General features: G+C 37.8%; 1 protein-coding gene across 1 annotated transcript in view; it reads right to left on the minus strand.

The window, feature by feature from the left end:
- The window catches only part of LOC100373879 (protein KIBRA-like), a 63,797-nt gene that overhangs the window by 3,400 nt on the left and 42,506 nt on the right, over nt 1–17,891 (minus strand). The window contains exons 4-21 of the mRNA XM_006821343.3: nt 12,624–12,775; nt 11,435–11,483; nt 9,263–9,425; nt 7,312–7,441; nt 7,004–7,209; nt 6,445–6,687; nt 6,045–6,134; nt 5,712–5,889; nt 4,972–5,551; nt 4,571–4,682; nt 3,803–3,961; nt 3,143–3,329; nt 2,537–2,701; nt 2,148–2,260; nt 1,367–1,976; nt 802–894; nt 441–603; nt 19–205 (exon numbers count right to left, since the gene is read on the minus strand). Coding sequence (XP_006821406.1) covers nt 19–205; nt 441–603; nt 802–894; nt 1,367–1,976; nt 2,148–2,260; nt 2,537–2,701; nt 3,143–3,329; nt 3,803–3,961; nt 4,571–4,682; nt 4,972–5,551; nt 5,712–5,889; nt 6,045–6,134; nt 6,445–6,687; nt 7,004–7,209; nt 7,312–7,441; nt 9,263–9,425; nt 11,435–11,483; nt 12,624–12,775 — 3,580 coding nt within the window. The remainder of the gene's footprint in view (nt 1–18; nt 206–440; nt 604–801; nt 895–1,366; nt 1,977–2,147; nt 2,261–2,536; nt 2,702–3,142; nt 3,330–3,802; nt 3,962–4,570; nt 4,683–4,971; nt 5,552–5,711; nt 5,890–6,044; nt 6,135–6,444; nt 6,688–7,003; nt 7,210–7,311; nt 7,442–9,262; nt 9,426–11,434; nt 11,484–12,623; nt 12,776–17,891) is intronic.

Below are 17,891 nucleotides of genomic sequence, written 5' to 3' on the forward strand. Positions count from 1 at the left end.
AAGAAAGCGTGTAAATACCTGAATGACATTATTTGTGGAGTCTGGTTTTGGCTCTGTCGAAGTTTGTATACTTCTTTAGAAGCCTTTTTCATCAACTTTTGGTTCTTCTCTTGTTCTTGTTGCTGTTTTCGTTGTACCTCTAATTCTGCACTCTCAAGTAATTTTCTAATGATGTCACTTTGACTGAGCCAGCTAGGATTTTCACCTGAGTAGAAAAAAAACAGACTTTGAGAATCAGATTTTCCGTATCATATTAAAAGCAAATGTGCAAAATATAGTTATATCAAACTTTATGAACAGTTGCCATGTCAACTTGAGATGTGTACACATTTATGCAAATATACAACAAATGTGAATTTGCATATCATAGATTCTAGGCTTGTTCAATTCGTGATATTCAAAAATATTTGCAACATTGTAGGCAGGTCATAATTACGTACCTGCAGCCTGCGCCATTTCCATTCGTTCCTTTATCTCCTTCAGTCGTTGGATTTCTTCATGAATGTGTTCTTGTTTTGTTCTTGAAGCTTGAAGGTCAAGTTCAAGATCCAGTGACGTTCGGTGGTGATTCTTTTCAACGTGAATCTGCGGCACTCTAGAATTCTGCATCGTAAAGAAACGATAAGAGATATCATAGTCACAAGAAAATCATTAACTACATAGCAACAATGGTAACAATTTCACTTTGATATCTCCATTATTTTTAGTATTTCATGATAGGAACCCTATTAAAACTTTAAATCATTTTGAAAATTTCAATAATGTGAGAAAGTTGAATAAAAAAACCAAAAAAAACCTTACCTTCTTCCATCGATGACTTCGCCTTTCCAACGAGTTCCTGACAAATGGTCTACGATACAAAGGCATGGAACTGTCACTATCGCTACGATTAAGCTGTAATAAAAAAATGGTACAAAATTAGGATAGGATATTTTATTTTGAATGTACACAAAAACAATGCTTGAGTAAAGTCAGCTTGCGAACATTCTGATAATAACACCCCCACCCTCCTAAGAAATATGTGGTAATATTTTGAGGTTAATTTTGAAACAAACAGAATATTCTTTGATGTTGTGAAGAATTATAAATCGATGTTCAAAGTGTGTGCATGATAACAATATTGACTGCAATAAAAAAAAAAAATTTTCAGCATAGTATATGAAGTCTGCCCTCAATGTGATCTTCATATTTGCACTGTAGAGGGCGCCAACACACATAAGGTATGTGGCAAGGGGAGGGAGACATTGATTTGAAAAAAGCTGACAAATAGTGACCTTTTGTAGGCAAGAAAACTAGCAGAAATTATGAAATTCATATATTCTGATTATGACAAAATACAAATTGCTCCTACACCAAATCTACCCACCTTACATATATACTGATGTTTTTTAGGACCAGGAGAGAATGTTGCCGATCGAACAATATTACTACCACGTAAATTTCCACTGTTATCATCTTTATGTCTTGAAGTCTTGCCACTGCGCATAAACTCCCCGCTCGTCATAGCGTCAGTGTTTGTTTCCTTATCACACAAGTTGGCAGGTGCAAGTCCGTACATATTCATTTGCTCTTGCATAACAATTTGTTCGTACATGCTCAAATGCTCAGGCATGCCCACATGTGCCGGCAAACACATTTGCTCCGGCATATCTGCATGTTCGTATATGTTCGTTAAAGTACTCTCACTGCCTATTGTAAACTGTGGAACTTGTGGCTGTTGGAGTTGCTGCTGCTGTTGATGCTGCAACTGCTGCTGCAGTAACTGTTCCTCATACAACTGTTGTTCCTGGAACAGTTGCTGCTGCTGGAGCTGTAGATATAATTGGTGTTGCTGTTCTTCCGTTAAGACTGGTGCTGGGAGAGACATGGTATCCTGATGCATGACTGGAACATACTGCAGCGGCTGTTGTTGTTGTTGTTGTTGCTGTTGTTGCTGATGCTGGTAATAACCGGTATCAAATGAGCATGATCGTAACCTACAAATAATAGATATTGCACATAAGCAGTAAATCTGCTAATTAGTGAACAATGACCAACCTTCAATGCCTTTAACCTCATGGCAAACCTACAAATTCCTGGCTGTGCTCTCAATGTATAATGGATGTGAATTTTTATTTTGAAAATTAAACCTGAAACATTCAAGTTACCTTGATTCAAGTTCTTCTTGCGCTGTTCTGTCATCAGTTACTCTTTCGCCAGTTGATGCCCGTCGTAGCCTGAATGACAATGCTTCCAACAATTCCACCACTCTGTCGTTACTCTGAAAGGGCAAAGGCATTTTAGGAAATAAGATTCAAGGAAATTATACTTAGTATGTCTAAATAATTTGCATATTTACCCAACAATGTACTTCAATCTAATAACACAAGTTTTTAGTTACATTTCTAGTTTTAAAACTAATCAAATCGTAGCATTGTAAGAGTCCAATCAGACTATGACCACTCAAAATGTGGTTAGTACTTTGAATGTTATGCAGCGACAACCGTTTAGTGCAATGTAGTATTCCTCCCATTCAAACCAAGAAATCATAACTCACCGGTGGTGTATTACTATTTATACTGTTTGGTGAGTCAGACAGTGAAGTATGACCGCTACACTTTCTGCTTTCATTCTGCAAGTACTTGAAATTGAGTATGTTATACCACTGTGTCCTCACCGCTGAGGCTGGGTTGAAATCAGCAAGACTCACTTGAGCTGCACCCTACAAATACAAATTGTTTAATTAAGACATTGAAAATAAGTACACATAAACATGTTTTTATTCATTTACTATTGTAACCAAGGGAGTTTCAGAATACAATAATTTCCAGTATTTGATCCAATATTTATGCAAATTATGAGATGAAGGCCAATAATTTCAAAAATCATGGTATATTGGATTGTGTTCACTTAACAAAACACCTTTTAATACTTTTGAAACAGCTGGTCTACTTTATTCAACATTATTTATGCAAATACAACAAATGTACGTAAATAGTTAATGGCACTAAAAAATCAAATCTTATTCTCAAAACTAAGTTAAATTTAGACAAATTTTGAAAGCCAGAAAAATATCAAAACATTTCACAATATCGTTCTCAGAATTACTGCATGAATTGGATAAATTTATATGGGACTATACTGTTACAAAGCAGTTGCTCACCAAGCAATCCTCATCCTTGTTTTCACGGACACACCATACGTTGACCTGTATCGTCTTGCTACTGAGTTGCGTCTCCAAGATGGGAACTCTGAAAACTTCATTGAACACTGCTGCATAGTTATCATCACAAGGTTTCGTTGAAAGTACTAAATTAGTACTGGCAGGATATAATGCTATTTTTATGTACCTAGGGAAAAGGATAAATATTTATAATAATGGTTAAAATAGCAATTTTGAATGACAACAATGCTTTCATGTTTCTTCCTGCTTGCCCACCGAGGGGCCGCAGTGGAGACAGCTCACTCCGACTGCGTCTGATCTACCCGGTCTGCCAGGGACGCAATTTGCCCGACAGTCCTTCGACCAAAGCCCTAAACTCGGAGGCAAACCCGGCGCCGTGCGAGGAAGGATCCACAAAGGGACCCGCGACGGGCCCAATAGGAGGGAAGACCTCCAGTTGAATGTTGCAACATGTTAACAAATGCAATGAAAAATTCAATAATTGAGTGCGGCAATCTAAGATATATGATAAAGCATATTTGGCATGACACACTAGGATTGTGTCCCTCGCTAAATGAGATGCATAACAGCGAGAAACACGCTTAATGATGTTCAGAAAATAACTATTACATAACTGTATTACATAATGGTATTACTCACACTTTTGCCTTTTCAGGAATTGAAAGAGAGTTGAGATTCTTGGCTTGTTCAATGCTGATATGCAAATGACTATCTGTTACGTCGTATTTCAACCCAATCTGTACTTGAGCGGACTGACACACGTCACTAAAAAACACTTCATCTCCCGCTTCACCAGGTCTGTTCAACGGAAAAAAAAACACAAAAAAAAAACAATAATCAGTGTAATTAATTTTTCAGAATTCCACTGCAATTTAAACAAGGACGACTTGTACTAGTCTTGTAGTATCACAAAATTATCCTAGTTGTTGCTACTGTAAACAGCTCATTTGCATAAAAGTGAAGGTACACTACCAGTGTGTAGTTATTGGACATGAACGTCTGACTAGTTACAAACAACACATACACTCCACCGCGGTATTAGGTTGTTGTAAAATACAGATGAACAATAGTGGATAGAAATATACAATAGGACTGTTAAGTGCTTCCCTGACACTGAATACAACAGTCAAAAAAATGTATATAATTGACTAGACTGGATATTCTTTAATGGGTGAATGACACTGATGACCAGTCAACACTTGTCGGTACTGTTTGATATTAACAAATGTCACAGTCCAATGAAATGCACATCATGCGTACCTGGGAAAACATGAGATTACAGGAACTACGCATCGTTACATGTACTGAGGCATTAATAACAGACAGAGTCCAGCTGTCATGCTTACATTTAAAGATCAAAGTCAAAACTGCACAGTAAAAAGACTGAAGTTTTTTCTTAAACTTTACCTCTTGACTGCAGCCTCATAGACTCCGCTGTCGCCGGCGACAGATTCGTCAGAAATAGCTGCTGATACACTGCGTGTATTTGTATTTGATTGCCTGTCTGCAGGAATCACACCTGAATGGAGATAGATAAAGATTAATTTGGTTGAAATATCTCTCTGTAATAAATAAATATCCTATGCGTTGTCATAAGATAATTTTGCTGACTGTCACTTGTCAGACATCTTGTTTTACTCTCGGTGATATTTCATTTATTATCTCATACATACTGTGTATACGAATCACCACGACTACAAGCAAAGTATGATCACAAATCAGACTTGTACGCAACTCAACAATTTCTGCTACGAAAACCAAGAGAGATATTATGTCGATTTATGCCGGTAATTGATAATTGTACTGACCTGCAATACTTTCCGATATTGGACTGAGTGGCTGGTTTATAACATCCAAATTATAATCCACTGTACTTGGCTTTGAATCCAAATTTATTCTTGCAACTCCCTGTTGGACTGCTCGGCTACTTGCATCATAAGTCGGTGTAAAAGTGTTTTGTTGAATTAAAGGCACATACTGGCTATTACTATTATTACTAAGGCTAGTAGGCGGCACAGTGACAACTGTTGATGTCGTTTGCACATGCTCATTAGAGTCCAAGTGCAACTGAGCCTTTTGTTTTTCTAAGTTTAGAAAATGTTGCTGATAACTAGGAGGAGGACCTTCTGGAAGAGTCGGTGCTGTTTCTGTGGTAACAACTCCACTGCCAGGTGACGCCGGCGGTGATAACGACGACAAGGAAGATCGCGGGGACAGGGACGTCAGAGACTTTGGTGTCTCATTGGTTAAAAATTTATTGGTTGATGGTCCTTGCGAGGCATTGGAACTTTCTGGTGTGTCAGTGCCAGATGTTTCATGGATTGGTGAAATATTGGTTCCTCGAACTGAAAGTGACAGACTCATCCCTCCTTGGAGAAGCTCATCAACCTGAAAATAGAATGGATTGATCCAATCTTGTAAGTCCTGTCACAAATATTTATCACAGTTTCTGCTTGATTCCTATTGAATTATGACCAACTTACATCACATTCCTATATCAGCATGTTTCCATGACAACAATAAAGCAATGTAACAAAAACAAACCCACCTTTTCTTGTAGATCTCTGAGGTTGATGTCAGCAACACTTTGTGAATGTGGTATACCATAAATATCAGTGAAACTGACGTTCAAAGAGCCTTTACTGGATGCGAGAGAACCCTTACTGGAGGCGCTTAGCGAACCACGGCTTGAACTGGAGGAAATTGATAACGTACTAGCAGACAAACTGTCAAAGGAAAAATATAGAAATAAATATATAAAAGAATATTTAGCATTTGTACAGACCATGCTAGAAACAAAAATACAATAGAATAAGCTAAGGAAATATTCCAAGATCATAAGTACATTGTACATTAAGCTCAGTACTAAACATCAGCTTACCTTTTTAACTGGTTTTCAAGGTAGGTACTTAATTGTGTTGTTTCTGACAACTGCTGCACCAATTCTTTTTTCTTCTCTTCCAATTTTAATCTTAAAAACAAACAAACAAGCCAAGATGAGAATAATCAACTATTTTTCATGGAGGTATGGTTTGAATTGCTTCCAATTCAAATCAATCAGGACGTGTGTTACAAACTGCATATGCAACCAACACAAGTTTCAGTAAGGCTCTATCCGATTGATTTATGACATCTGTCAAAACAAATCTGATTATAATCAAAATGTTTTTTTTTCTTGAAGAAGCAAAATTTAGTGGCAATGAATGGCACTTGACTGACCTCTACAAAAAAGACAGAATCGCAAAATGACAATTATTTCGTATGATGTCTTTTCTACCTACCTATCACCTATTAACCTGTGTGATTGCTCCTTGGCATCCACTATCTCCCCAACTAATCTTTGTTTTTCTGCATCTAATTGTTGCATTTCACCCTCACTCCTCTTTCTAGGATTGATTTTCCGCAGCTCTTTCAACAAATGTTCTTTCTCTTGAATTAGTAAAAGACGGTCTTTGTCAGCTTCATGCTGGCCAGGCAGTTCCTTATTTTCAATCTCTGCTAGCTGAATTTGAAGAAGGCATCGTCTGAAAAGAAAAGTACCCCGGTATGCGTTATTGGATGATGCAAATATTTCTAATGCTGTTTGTTTAACCCTTTCACTATCACTGTTAACAATATAGTTCCGTTTTAAGTCTTGTTTTTGTCATATTAATTATAGTCCAAAATTATTGTCATAATGCATGAAGATGTTAAGAATTAAATAAGGTTATTCATACTCCATATAAATATGAAATTAAGCTGATAAAGTTTTGCCGTAAACAAGAACAAGGAACAAATGTTAGAATCTAAACATTTTATTTTGAAAAAGTACGCCCTCACACAACAAAGAAAACTACTAACCTTCGCCTGGCTTCCTCATACTGTAGTTTTAACTTGGCTTTCTCGGCTAATCGAGCCCCAGATGGTGCACCAAAGTCCCCGGATAAGTTGGTCTGACATGACGTGCTCTTCCTCTCCTTAGCGATGGATGCAAGCGACGTTGTTGAAATTGAGATATCAGGTGCAGAAATACTACTTGAAAAGTTGCTTTTAAGTTTTCCTATCGCCTATGAGAATGAAAAAGTTACATAAATTGGGTTCAGTATAAATAGCAGAAATCGAGTCAATTTATTTAAATGTATGCGATTTTCAGTATAACATCAACTCACCATCATAAGATCAGCTTTCTCTTTCTCCCCCGAGCTAATACATTTCTGAATACTGTGTATTTCCGCCAATATGGCCTGCGCATCAGACAGCATGTATCCAGTATGGTACGTAGACATCTTCTCATCAACACTGTAGAACAACGCAAACAATGTCAAAACTGACTAAAAAATTGTAACATGTAGCTTGTGAGATACTAAATTTAAAATGGGTATAAGTGAGAATGTATGCCAATAGTAGGTTGAGATGAGACATACTACTTGAGTTTTGTTTTTTATAACTACTTCCTACTGAGATCAGGCGGAGATGCCTAATGGACAATAATGTAGTTGATAGTGGATGATGACATCATGACAACAAATGATGACATCATCACATCAAATGATGACATTATCACATTGTTTCAGGTAACACTTGACCTGCCTGCACAATGTATCTAATTACACTAGTGAGGCATAAGAGAATTGGAAATTGCCTCTGAAAAAAGTAAATCACCTAAGAGGATTGCATGAGAGAAAAGCGGATTTTACAGTAAATACATTATTTATTATCTTAAGTACTTGGATCAACAGGCAAAGCTGAATTACTATTGGGAAGTTACATTTTAATACGATAGAACTGCACTCCTAATACAGTGCTGTATATTGGTGGTCTTACTACGGTATACAGCCAATAGTCAACACCTGGCTGAGGAAATCATACACACAGAAGAATCAAGAATCCTGGGCTTGGAAAATGCATTGGTCAACACCTGCTGATTTAGTGAGAAAGTTTTTGATTTTTGTGACATGTAATTCGGCTCAAAAATGAGACCCTCCATATAGAACAACTATGTACCGGCAACCCTAATTAAGGCACTACAGACCAGTGATCCATGAACCATAAAATAAACATAAGTAAGCCACACAAAAACATTCTCACTCTTAGTACTACTCTGATCAAATCAGAGAGAGAAAAAAAACACCATGGTAATTGTAATTGTATAGAGATCTTATCACATGGTGTAAATTGCAAAGTTTATTTTATGATGGTTATCTTAGGAGAAGTTCACAGAGTACATTGTATTGCATCTGGTGGCTTTGTGAGCAGTCGTATAATGGGGCGATCTGATGTTAATAATTTGACTGACCTTTAAACTCAGAAAACAACTAAAAACAGGCATATTAACATGCATTGTTATTCTGTTCTCTGGTAGAGTGCCTGTATTTTGACAATTGAGTACTTCTGAAAATACAAGGCCACTCGGATATTACTGAACTCAAATGAACTTTTCAATAATAATTTCTATAGAAGTGAACCAAATTTCCAGTCTCCATAAATAAAAAGCTATACTGGATCAATGTGTCTGGGGGCAGAGTGATATATCACAGTCATGCACATCCCAAAATACATTTGTAACAGACATACTGGGTTACAAGTATTCACATAACACTAGAATCCCTCAAGATTACAATATACATATACTCCAACTGTAGGATAAAATCAATGCAACGTGATGTCTCAGAAAGTAAAAGAGTTTAAGATCTTGAAGGATATGTCAGTGGAGGTATAATAACTTGAAGTGCCTTGGCTTCTAATAGATCTTGTATTATTATACATTAATCTCCATGGCAATGAGGCACTTCGTAGGACTTAATGTTGTTTATTTTTGCGCTATCAGAGATCTCTTGTAGGAGCTAGTGAACGCATTCTTTTGTTTTAATGAAGAAAAGAGAAATGAATGTTTTTGTTTTGAACATTTTTCCATTTACTGGTTGTGGCTAAAAATGTCAGCTTTTAGTCTGTTTTTGCACTTTCCTATGTTAATTACAAAAAGGTCACAGTTAAGAACTGATAAACGTACATGTGATATTACAAACCTCTTTATTAATGTAAATTACTAGCACAGTACATATTTTAGTTTTCACTGGACTCCTGGAGACCAATGAGAAAGAAAGAAGGTAATAGACTTACTGTTGTAATGTGGCAACCCCTCTCTCTTTGTAGTGTACTTCCGTCTTAACTTGTTCCAACTCCAGTTTGAGTTTGGCCACCCGATGCTTGGCAGTGGACACCTCCTGTTTGAGTAAATCAGGGTCATATTTCGTGGTGCTTCCTGATGACCCGGATGAGCACACTGGGAGCAAAATATATCAGTATTATGGTTACTACAAAGTTACATTAATAAAATACCATTACAGTTGTCCTTGCTATACCATGCAGCTTACACAAAAACACACACAGAGTTCATCTACAGATTCAGTTACTCTGACATTGCACTGCATTTTTGAGAAACGAGTCCTGGCATTATAAATTAATTTATGTATCATATTTGCTTTATAAAAAGTGAATCTCTAAAAAAATTGGATGTAAATTAACAGTTGAATGTATTATATACTGGATTATTAAAATATAACTTATTTTGACCAGACATGACTAATAAAACAAACACAGTATCTCAGTTGAACGACGTCAGTTTGGTGATTCAGGGAAAATTTGGAAATCTCACAATAGCAAACATTTCCGGTCACAGTGACTTTTATGATTGTGATCAAGTTTGTCAAAATTACAAATATTTTTTTTTTTATGACAAATATAATTTTATTTCAGGTATTTCTTATTCTTTGTAAAAAATTCCAAAACAATAATAATCACAATAATTATTGTTTTAATTGCCCTTCCATAATTGTATATACGGTACTTTATTCAATTTAAGATTTTGTTGGTTAAAACATTCCAGTACCATCCCTATAGATTACTTTAGCATAGATAACTTTATCCGACGAGTCAAGAAATTTTGTTTCAAGCCAGCAATAACCAATACTGTGTTTGAATTTGGAAAAAAAAATCGATAATAAAAATTGGCCTCGTACATGAATTTAAAGAGTGTTAAAGTGATATTGGTAATAGAGCTCCAACTCTAGTTTGTCCAATCGCATAGTTAATATAAATTTGTGGAATGTCCCACCAACAACATCAACTGATAAAGAAACACAAGAGAATATCAAATTTAGTCAGCCAATTAAAAACTCCTCAAGCACGGTGGTCCTGCCAGCAAGATCAGACATTATAATGCTTCAAAGCCTGCTTGGAAGTTGAACGTTTCACCCAGGAACGGATGTGAGTTACGGATATAAAAAAGTGGGATAGGCTAGACTGTAATAATGTTTGTTGCCGTTTCACACTTCCCAAAGCAAGTGGAATTGGATGTGAATTTTATTAGGACATGCAATTGAAATTACTGAAATGCCAATGCATATTAACTTCCGTGGGAAAGCAGACTGCACACCCTATTAAACAGAGTCCTACCAACACACTGTAACACAAATTTTTGTTGAAATCAAAAAAAAAGGTTGTATGAAGAAAATCAATCTTTTTTTCAATAAATTAGTATACCGGTAGTGTATGTATAAGTGTGATTTATAACAAGTTTAGAAACATTCCCACAAGCTATGTTGGTTTTCATGAAGTTATTTATAAATCAAAACAGAAATATTTAATTTAGTAATAATCCAATATTTTTGTAATGGTATTACTATATGTTCTCTCTTTGATACTGTGTGTGTTTTACATAAATGGTTCGTTACGAATGTTAATATAGTAAAAGCGGATGAGTTGTGAGTTTGGTGAATTTGATATCACGATAAAACAACAATTTAGGATTATATGCATTTCTAATAGATTGAATATGGTAATTGTTTTCAGTGGTTGCTTTGACAATTACTGTATTTGCTCTATTAGTAGTATTTGTGTTTACATACATTCTGGAGATGTTTTTTGGGTCAAAATAATTTGTATTTTAACGGTTCAGTTTTACATTATAATAAATGCAATTTAAATTTTAGCCACAAGTAATTTCTGCAATTTGAGTATATTTCGTAAGGTAAAAAATGTCATTATTTTTTCTTGATTCATGTAAACTGTAAATTTTGTGGGTCATGAAATCACTCGTGTATCAAATACAAGACAGCCGTGATTTCAGTTTCTGAACCCGAGCACCTTTTTATACTCCATATTCCTCAAAAACCACAAGCATAAAACAATGCTTGTACCACTTCACAATCCTCACATACAGACATTCCTTGTACAGTAGTATGTGTTTTTTTCTGCATTCAAAAAGCAGAAACAAATAGTTCCAATACTTACAACTAGTCCGTGACGGAAAACCATTCAGAGCGTTGTTTAGATGCTGGAACTGCAAATAAAATAAAAGAGATCCCATATTTCAGATATGTATGTTAGCTAGCGTGCTCTCTACACAACGAGAACTTGACAACATTTTGATAAATTGAGTTTTTCAGGTTCCGCAAATAACTCCATTGTACACCAGTGGAATAGCGTGCCACACTATGCTTTTTTTCTAGTTAAAATGGCATTCCATTTTGCAAATCTATTGAGGTACCATCCCCTGGCCAATATATACATCATCAAATGTTAGAGAGGATGGATACTTAGAAACTAGCTGCACATTATGAATTTAAGAGATGCTCCTAAATTTAGTAAGATTTAAGAAATCTGGACACTCATTGATTTAGAAAGTAGGTATGTATGATAAGACCCTGTAGTACCTGTACTCTCAAAATGAAATGGGCTTGACAGTGAGAGTAGGATTTCTATTATAAATTACATGACGTATTTATCAGCAAACACAGCATCATTCGAGCACGTTTTACATTGTTCTGGGAGTGACGTTTTAGATATTTGAAAAGTAGAAATGCTGCTTTAAATACTTCTCCAGCCATACATCATTAAAAATTACAAGTTAATTCTTGTGAAAGATATTGAGAAAATAAGTTATTTCTAGTTTGAGTGACTCATCAGTATATGTGTTGTGTATGAAGTATGTCTGTCTTTAATTGAAGCATAAGTTGTACAACAATTCACATACCATTCATGAAGCGTAATTATTCTTGTGGCATTTGGAAAAGTAACTTTGAGATTAATACAATAATGATGACATGCTGACCATCAGAAGCCAGCCCAGTATTCAATTAGTCGTATTTAGTCGACAGTCCAATTAGGTATCAGAATTTAGATCGAAAGCAACAAGTGACTACCATATTTGCTTTATTTGTAGCACATGTGACTACCATATTTGCTTTATTTGTAGCACATGTGACTACCATATTTGCTTTATTTGCAGCACATGTGACTACCATATTTGCTTTATTTGCAGCACATGTGACTACCATATTTGCTTTATTTGTAGCACATGTGCTTTAAAATACAGAGGTACCGTTATATATAAAATCGAAATAAGACATATTTTAGCAATCCAAAATAATGATTTTTTTTTCATGATGATGAGATGAAGAAAGATGACCAAATAACTTACTTCGTCCTGAGCTAAAGCTAGTCGCTGTTGTTTGACGGCGTATATTTCCTGTTTGGCGTGTAAATCATCCTGCGCTGTGTAAAGGTACTCTTTCAACATCTTCTCTTGTGCCTGCCTCCATTGTTGACGAGGATCATCAATTTGGTTTCTCTCTGTCAGAAAAAAGGACATTAAACATTGAAATGGCGTCATCGCAAGCAATGTTGTTAATGTTCAATTTGTGTAATCAATTATCAATTTATGCTTAGCCCTCAAGTAAAAAGTCCCTTGATTTTTTATTAATATATGACTGAAAAAAAAGACGTGAACGAAACCCCACCAGGAAAAATGTAATTCATTACTGCCGGAATTTATTGCTAAAACGACAATAAATAAACTGCATCTCTAATGTTAGATGACAGGTGGAGGAAATTAGTTTGCAATGTATCTATAATGTTCTGCTAAAAGAAAAATCTCAGCAAATTACATCACAATACAAGATGTACACTCAGTATGTATCTCACTACAAGAGTCACAATGTGAGTTGTACACTCAGTCTGTATCTCACTACAAGGGTCACAATGTGAGCTGTACACTCAGTCTGTATCTCACTACAAGGGTCACAATGTGAGCTGTACACTCAGTCTGTATCTCACTACAAGGGTCACAATGTGAGCTGTACACTCAGTCTGTATCTCACTACAAGGGTCACAATGTGAGTTGTACACTCAGTCTGTATCTCACTACAAGAGTCACAATGTGAGTTGTACACTCAGTCTGTATCTCACTACAAGGGTCACAATGTGAGTTGTACACTCAGTCTGTATCTCACTACAAGGGTCACAATATGAGTTGTACATTCAGTCTGTATCTCACTACAAGGGTCACAATGTGAGTTGTACACTCAGTCTGTATCTCACTACAAGGGTCACAATGTGAGTTGTACACTCAGTCTGTATCTCACTACAAGAGTCACAATGTGAGCTGTACACTCAGTCTGTATCTCACTACAAGGGTCACAATGTGAGTTGTACACTCAGTCTGTATCTCACTACAAGAGTCACAATGTGAGTTGTACACTCAGTCTGTATCTCACTACAATAGTCACAATGTGAGTTGTACACTCAGTCTGTATCTCACTACAATAGTCACAATGTGAGTTGTACACTCAGTCTGTATCTCACTGCAAGGGTCACAATGTGAGTTGTACACTCAGTCTGTATCTCACTACAAAGGTCACAATGTGAGCTGTACACTCAGTCTGTGTCTCACTACAAGGGTCACAATATGAGCTGTACACTCAGTCTGTATCTCACTGCAAGGGTGACAATGTGAGCTGTACACTCAGTCTGTACCTCACTACAAGGGTCACAATGTGAGCTGTACACTCAGTCTGTACCTCACTACAAGGGTCACAATGTGAGTTGTACACTCAGTCTGTATCTCACTACAAGAGTCACAATGTGAGCTGTACACTCAGTCTGTATCTCACTACAAAGGTCACAATGTGAGCTGTACACTCAGTCTGTGTCTCACTACAAGGGTCACAATATGAGCTGTACACTCAGTCTGTACCTCACTACAAGGGTCACAATGTGAGCTGTACACTCAGTCTGTACCTCACTACAAGGGTCACAATGTGAGTTGTACACTCAGTCTGTATCTCACTACAAGAGTCACAATGTGAGTTGTACACTCAGTCTGTATCTCACTACAAGGGTCACAATGTGAGTTGTACACTCAGTCTGTATCTCACTACAAGGGTCACAATTTGAGCTGTGCACTCAGTCTGTGTCTCACTACAAGAGTCACAATGTGAGTTGTACACTCAGTATGTACTACAAGGGTCACAATGTGAGCTGTACACTCAGTCTGTATCTCACTACAAGGGTCACAATGTGAGTTGTACACTCAGTCTGTGTCTCACTACAAGGGTCACAATGTGAGTTGTACACTCAGTCTGTGTCTCACTACAAGGGTCACAATATGAGCTGTACACTCAGTCTGTATCTCACTACAAGGGTCACAATGTGAGTTGTACACTCAGTCTGTATCTCACTACAAGAGTCACAATGTGAGTTGTACACTCAGTCTGTATCTCACTACAAGAGTCACAATGTGAGTTGTACACTCAGTCTGTATCTCACTACAAGGGTCACAATGTGAGTTGTACACTCAGTCTGTGTCTCACTGCAAAGGTGACAATGTGAGTTGTACACTCAGTCTGTATCTCACTACAAGGGTCACAATGTGAGTTATACACTCAGTCTGTATCTCACTACAAGGGTCACAATGTGAGTTGTACACTCAGTCTGTATCTCACTACAAGGGTCACAATGTGAGTTGTACACTCAGTCTGTACCTCACTACAAGGGTCACAATGTGAGTTGTACACTCAGTCTGTATCTTACTACAAGAGTCACAATGTGAGTTGTACACTCAGTCTGTATCTCACTACAAGGGTCACAATGTGAGTTGTACACTCAGTCTGTATCTCACTACAAGGGTCACAATTTGAGCTGTGCACTCAGTCTGTGTCTCACTACAAGAGTCACAATGTGAGTTGTACACTCAGTATGTACTACAAGGGTCACAATGTGAGCTGTACACTCAGTCTGTATCTCACTACAAGGGTCACAATGTGAGTTGTACACTCAGTCTGTGTCTCACTACAAGGGTCACAATGTGAGTTGTACACTCAGTCTGTGTCTCACTACAAGGGTCACAATATGAGCTGTACACTCAGTCTGTATCTCACTACAAGGGTCACAATGTGAGTTGTACACTCAGTCTGTATCTCACTACAAGAGTCACAATGTGAGTTGTACACTCAGTCTGTATCTCACTACAAGAGTCACAATGTGAGTTGTACACTCAGTCTGTATCTCACTACAAGGGTCACAATGTGAGTTGTACACTCAGTCTGTGTCTCACTACAAGGGTCACAATATGAGCTGTACACTCAGTCTGTATCTCACTACAAGGGTCACAATGTGAGTTGTACACTCAGTCTGTATCTCACTACAAGGGTCACAATGTGAGCTGTACACTCAGTCTGTATCTCACTACAAGGGTCACAATGTGAGTTGTACACTCAGTCTGTACCTCACTACAAGAGTCACAATGTGAGTTGTACACTCAGTCTGTATCTCACTACAAGGGTCACAATGTGAGTTGTACACTCAGTCTGTATCTCACTACAATAGTCACAATGTGAGCTGTACACTCAGTCTGTATCTCACTGCAAAGGTGACAATGTGAGTTGTACACTCAGTCTGTATCTCACTACAAGGGTCACAATGTGAGTTATACACTCAGTCTGTATCTCACTACAAGGGTCACAATGTGAGTTGTACACTCAGTCTGTATCTCACTACAAGGGTCACAATGTGAGTTGTACACTCAGTCTGTATCTCACTACAAGGGTCACAATGTGAGTTGTACACTCAGTCTGTATCTCACTGCAAAGGTGACAATGTGAGTTGTACACTCAGTCTGTATCTCACTACAAGGGTCACAATGTGAGTTGTACACTCAGTCTGTATCTCACTACAAGGGTCACAATGTGAGTTGTACACTCAGTCTGTATCTCACTACAAGGGTCACAATGTGAGTTGTACACTCAGTCTGTATCTCACTACAAGGGTCACAATGTGAGTTGTACACTCAGTCTGTATCTCACTGCAAAGGTGACAATGTGAGTTGTACACTCAGTCTGTATCTCACTACAAGGGTCACAATGTGAGTTGTACACTCAGTCTGTATCTCACTACAAGGGTCACAATGTGAGTTGTACACTCAGTCTGTATCTCACTACAAGGGTCACAATTTGAGCTGTGCACTCAGTCTGTGTCTCACTACAAGAGTCACAATGTGAGTTGTACACTCAGTGTGTACTACAAGGGTCACAATGTGAGCTGTACACTCAGTCTGTATCTCACTACAAGGGTCACAATGTGAGTTGTACACTCAGTCTGTGTCTCACTACAAGGGTCACAATGTGAGTTGTACACTCAGTCTGTGTCTCACTACAAGGGTCACAATATGAGCTGTACACTCAGTCTGTATCTCACTACAAGGGTCACAATGTGAGTTGTACACTCAGTCTGTGTCTCACTACAAGGGTCACAATATGAGCTGTACACTCAGTCTGTATCTCACTACAAGGGTCACAATGTGAGCTGTACACTCAGTCTGTATCTCACTACAAGGGTCACAATGTGAGCTGTACACTCAGTCTGTACCTCACTACAAGGGTCACAATGTGAGTTGTACACTCAGTCTGTATCTCACTACAAAGGTCACAATTTGAGCTGTGCACTCAGTCTGTGTCTCACTACAAGAGTCACAATGTGAGTTGTACACTCAGTATGTACTACAAGGGTCACAATGTGAGCTGTACACTCAGTCTGTATCTCACTACAAGGGTCACAATGTGAGTTGTACACTCAGTCTGTGTCTCACTACAAGGGTCACAATGTGAGTTGTACACTCAGTCTGTGTCTCACTACAAGGGTCACAATATGAGCTGTACACTCAGTCTGTATCTCACTACAAGGGTCACAATGTGAGTTGTACACTCAGTCTGTATCTCACTACAAGAGTCACAATGTGAGTTGTACACTCAGTCTGTATCTCACTACAAGAGTCACAATGTGAGTTGTACACTCAGTCTGTATCTCACTACAAGGGTCACAATGTGAGTTGTACACTCAGTCTGTGTCTCACTGCAAAGGTGACAATGTGAGTTGTACACTCAGTCTGTATCTCACTACAAGGGTCACAATGTGAGTTATACACTCAGTCTGTATCTCACTACAAGGGTCACAATGTGAGTTGTACACTCAGTCTGTATCTCACTACAAGGGTCACAATGTGAGTTGTACACTCAGTCTGTACCTCACTACAAGGGTCACAATGTGAGTTGTACACTCAGTCTGTATCTTACTACAAGAGTCACAATGTGAGTTGTACACTCAGTCTGTATCTCACTACAAGGGTCACAATGTGAGTTGTACACTCAGTCTGTATCTCACTACAAGGGTCACAATTTGAGCTGTGCACTCAGTCTGTGTCTCACTACAAGAGTCACAATGTGAGTTGTACACTCAGTATGTACTACAAGGGTCACAATGTGAGCTGTACACTCAGTCTGTATCTCACTACAAGGGTCACAATGTGAGTTGTACACTCAGTCTGTGTCTCACTACAAGGGTCACAATGTGAGTTGTACACTCAGTCTGTGTCTCACTACAAGGGTCACAATATGAGCTGTACACTCAGTCTGTA

Source organism: Saccoglossus kowalevskii, chromosome 4 (genome assembly GCF_978046115.1).
Source record: "Saccoglossus kowalevskii chromosome 4, keSacKowa6.1, whole genome shotgun sequence".
NCBI lineage: Eukaryota > Metazoa > Hemichordata > Enteropneusta > Harrimaniidae > Saccoglossus > Saccoglossus kowalevskii.